The 4,792-nt window shown below is 38.4% G+C and overlaps 1 protein-coding gene across 2 annotated transcripts in view; it reads right to left on the bottom strand.

The window, feature by feature from the left end:
* EXOC3 (exocyst complex component 3) overlaps positions 1-4,792 on the bottom strand; it is a 35,908-nt gene that overhangs the window by 23,202 nt on the left and 7,914 nt on the right. For both annotated transcript variants that reach the window (XM_077810850.1, XM_077810851.1), the window contains exon 2: positions 3,929-4,119. In XM_077810850.1, the coding sequence (XP_077666976.1) occupies positions 3,929-4,072 (144 nt within the window). In that variant the 5' untranslated portion in view covers positions 4,073-4,119. The remainder of the gene's footprint in view (positions 1-3,928; positions 4,120-4,792) is intronic.

The following is a 4,792-nucleotide window of genomic DNA, read 5'->3' as shown; positions in this document are numbered from 1 at the left end:
TTAACATTGTAAAACTAAGGTCTTTTTTTTATGTTTTCAACTATTCCACCAGTATCTTATTGTTATACATAAGAATGGTCATACTGGGTCATACCAATGGTCCATCTAGCCCAGTATCCCGTCTTCCAACATTGCTGGTACCAGTCCCTTTCGTAATGGTTCCTAACATTCTGTTAGCTTTTTTGACTGCCACTATATGCTAAACAGATGTTTTCAGAGAACTATCTATGACGACTCCAAGATCTCTTGTGGGGGGACGGATAGCTCAGTGGTTTGAGCATTGGCCTGCTAAACCCAGGGTTGTGAGATCATGAGGGGGCCATGTGGGATCTGGGGCAAAAATTGGGGATCAGTCCTTCTTTGAGCAGGGGGTTGGACTAGATGATCTTCTGAGGTCCCTTCCAACCCTGGGATTCTATGAGATGTGTGTTACCAAAAAAAAAAAAAGAAAAAAGAAAAAAAAAGAAGATCACAGAAGAATATACCTGTATAAAAAACCCTGAAAAGTACAAATTATCAACTTTTTTTTCAGAATCTATAGGGTAGTTTTTATCAAAGGAGAGAGAAAAAATCAAAAATGCATTTATGAAAGATTGTAAGACAGTCAGTCATATGAATACCATCACTATTCCATATCAATTAATCCTGGGAAAAATCTTTATTTAGACCAAGCCATAACTATTTCAATAATTGAGCAGCCATAGGGATGCTTGGAAACTATTATTCAACTGCATCCTTGGGTAAAATGTATGTCCTTTCTGTTAACTGGGATAATGGGGTGGCAGAGTGAGGTGTTTTCTAAACTTTCTTCACAAGCTCAGACTAAAAGTGTTGCACTGGCAAACCTATGAGGACCATAATGATCCAGACACCTATTTATACCATGTCTATTAAGAATGTAGCTATAACTGAAGCATTCTATAAAGCTGTTAATTCTTTTTCTCCCTATCAATGGATGAAAATGGAGAAGAGATATTAGGGGGGAAAAAGCATGAATGTAGTACTTATTTGTTAGGAAAACAAAGCGGTGAAGCAACCAGAGACCCAGCACTCTTCATGAACTAGGAGAGATGCCCAATACAATGCTACTTAACATTCAACATCCTCAGGACTGTGAGGAAACAGGAGAGCTGAAGCGTCTCTACTATAAGAACTGAGTCTAAATCCAAAGCCATCACCAAGCACACTGACTAAATTAAAATTCTCCATTGCAAAGTGACAGTAGTTGGACTCCTTGGGAGACACAACCCAAGAGAGGGCCAAGAGAGAAAAATTACTTTACATCAGATGAGTTTTCCACACAGTCAAGAACCACTACAGTCAGCACATGATGAGTCAGTGTGACAACCAGGGTCCAGACACAGGATCTGAACCCCAAAAAATAAGCAATTGAATCAATGAATTGTATACAGCATTATTGTACTATAAAAGTGCATCGAATAAGGTCTGTTAGGAAAACTAGTGACACACTGGTTATGAACATCATTGCATGAAGTATATATGGGTGGTGTATACTGAGTTAGGTATGCGTGCTGGAAATAGGTTCCTAAAATATGTTGGGGAGAGAGCTGATAAACCAGCCTGCATTAGACAAAGGAATATGGATTTACCTATCTGGATCAAGCTTTGTAAACCAGAGGACAATGACAGTACTTTACATGTAAGGTAAACAAAACAATAAAGCTAACAAATGGTAGCTTGCAGTGCACACTTGGGGGACAGAGTCTGCATTCCAGGATGCCTTCCTGGCTCTTAAGGCAGAGACAATGGATTTTGGATAATAGAAGGGGATAACATTTAGTTATCCATCACTTACGGAATACAGGGAACAGCACCTTTTGATTCTGTGAATATTGGGTACCCTGGCCTGGAGGGCTGGAAATGCCGATAACGATGAGAATAAGAACTGCTAAGGCAAAGATTACATTTAATCACTACAAAGCGTGTTTTATATTGTTTTGTTTGTAACCAAACCCGTCTCTATTTTTCTTGCTTAGAATCACTTAAATCTCTGTTCTTTATTAACAAACTTATTTCTGTTTTATTACAAAATCCTCTAAGTACTGTGTATTAAACTGAAGTGTGATTCTTCAGCTAACTTAACAGGCTGATGTGTGCTCTGCCTCTTCTGAAGCAGCAAACCTACTAATTTCTATGAGTGTCCAGTGAGCAGGACTGGACACTCTAGGGGGGACAATCTCCGGGGAACTCGGGAATTGGGGTTCACTGACCTGCAAGGCAAGGTTTAGACTGGTAGAGTCTTGAAGAGTTTGCTGGCATGGCAGACAGGCTGGTGTGACAGGAAGCCAACATAGCTTAGCTGCAGCAAAGCTCTCACTTTTGTAAAGGCAGGGGGACAGTAACAGTGGCTCACAGTTCTATAACAGTCAGCTCCACCTATCAAGCAAAAACTCTTCAATTAGGTCTCCAGCGTGGGACAACATTTAAGATCAGCTGGGATGCATCGAAGCGTGTCCAGTACAGTGGGTTAACATAATACAGTGGATTGATGGAAGTCAGACCACGAAATAAAGTAATTTTTTAAAATGAAGAATGACCAAGATGGAACAGGGTAATCAGAAAAGAAAACAGCAGGTCTGGAAACTGGAAGAGACTTCAAAAGATATGTCAAAAGCCACTACAGGTCAGTGGAAGCTCTGTTGCTTACCTCAGTCAGAAAAGAACTGACCTGAAGTATTCTGGCGGAACTGAGGTATCAGTGGTTTAGTTGAACATGACATGCAAACCAGCACCCTGAACATGACAAAAAGCCTTCAGAGTTATAGAAGTTATTGGCAATCTCACGATGGAAGCTCTAGAACCAAGTGGGAGCCCTGAATACTTCTGTATCCTCAAAGAGGTATTGTGAGGCTAAATTAATTAGATGTTTTTAAGGCATTTTGAGATCCTCAGAACAAATGAACTGCAAGTGTTATTCTTAAATATCTGCTCCCTATGTGTCTTCCAAGTCAAATATGCAGTTCTTAATTATAATACCATATTTTTCTGTCATCACTGCAGACCCAATACAGCTACAGATAGATACCAGGTCTTTTACTACCTCATCTATCAGAATTGCCACTTAACTTTCATTTCCATTTTCATAACTGTGAACCCTCCCTTAGCTGGATTATTAAAACTGAGATAAGAAATTCTTCTCAGTTCCCCTCCTTTGATCATTAGGGTACTGGATCTTCAGGAAAGGGGGACAAAGTTATGAAGTTCCACTCTCATTTCCTTGAAGAAACCTTCTACCCCAGCCTTCTGCAGATACAGGGAGAATAATACTCCTCATTTAAGAGCCTACTGGCACTAAGAGATATTCAGATGCATATCGCAAATTATTGTTGCTTAAAATAATTTAAATTTAATAAGAATTCAACAAATTCACACATCTAAACATTTAAATAAAGGCAAACAGGAAAAGGATTTTCCCAGCCTTCAGACAGGACACAGGTGCCTTTCCCTCCCTGAATCATATATACTACACACTTTAGAATCTGCAGGGATCCTCTATAAACCTAAGTAAAATCAGTGGCTAAATTTTTAGAATGGATTTTTTTTGAGAAGCAATCTTCAAGTTTTATTGAAACATTAATTGCCAATTATTATAACAGAACCTTATTTGCTTAGGTATTAAAATGCATAAGGAATAGAGGGTGCCTAGTGCGGAACGGTAGCAGTTGTAGGATCTGAGGGTATTCAGGGTATTTGAGTGATTATCTAGAAGCACAATGAATTATGAAGTTACAATCAATATACAGCTTTCATTCATGCAAAATTTAGCACATATTGTACAATTGTTCTTTGGCATACTGATTGTACTGAGCAAAGACTAAACTCCACGACTTAGAACAATCTGAACACAAAGTAAATATTTCTGTTTTGTTATGCACTTTGTTGATGCTCAGCTCTATTAGTTTCATACCTTTAGTCGAGCTTCCACTGAGGCTTTCTTACGAGCTTCCCTCCTGCGGTACTGCTCCACTTTATCCAATTGGTCAGGTCGCTGAAGCATTCCAGCTACTCTTTGTACAGCTGTTGCAACTGCTTCCCTGTCTGTTTCCTCCATTGTTGAGCAGTGTCTCAAAATGCAAAAGCCTTCATAATTTAACAGGCCTGGATGAAAAGCATAAAATGTTTAGAAAAATCTATTTCAATTTGATAGTTACTTATCACTTCTGAATAAAAAGTTCCAATATATTACTTAAAGAGAAAGCCAATTTTGGCAACAAGAGTGTAACAAATAGCATCACTATTATAAACACCAGTAAGACACAGCAAAATATTTTAAAAAATTAAGCAATTTTATTGTATCGCTCTACTTTAAGCATTTCCTTTGGTTAATAGTTCTTCCTTGAAACACTGCTATACAAATTGCTCTAATTAAGTTTGTCAACAATTTGATTGCAAACCTAATATTTTCCTTTTACAAATCAGGATTCAGATTATGCACCTAGAGTGGATGCTAAGGGGGAATGAGAGGCATATAAGGAGGAATTCTCCATGCAAGAGCCATATAAAACAGCTATTCTTGTGCTTGGAGGACTACAAGGACTCCTCTGATCTAGCACCCAGGGATGCAAATCATGGAGGGCTCTCTCTTCAAATTTCCCATGTTTTTAAAACTCAGTGAAATCTTGTGCAGAGGGTACATTTGAAGATTTAAGATTAATGGTCATTTTTGCCTTTATCATTCAGAAGGGAAAAGTTTATACACCAGCCTTACTGAACAACAATCTTCTTTTTCAGATAATTCCACCAAAAAAAAGCACTTTTCAAAATGTCTGTC

The sequence above is a fragment of the Eretmochelys imbricata genome, chromosome 2 (genome assembly GCF_965152235.1).
Source record: "Eretmochelys imbricata isolate rEreImb1 chromosome 2, rEreImb1.hap1, whole genome shotgun sequence".
NCBI classification, from domain to species: domain Eukaryota; kingdom Metazoa; phylum Chordata; order Testudines; family Cheloniidae; genus Eretmochelys; species Eretmochelys imbricata.
This window is presented reverse-complemented; position numbering and strand designations above follow the sequence as displayed.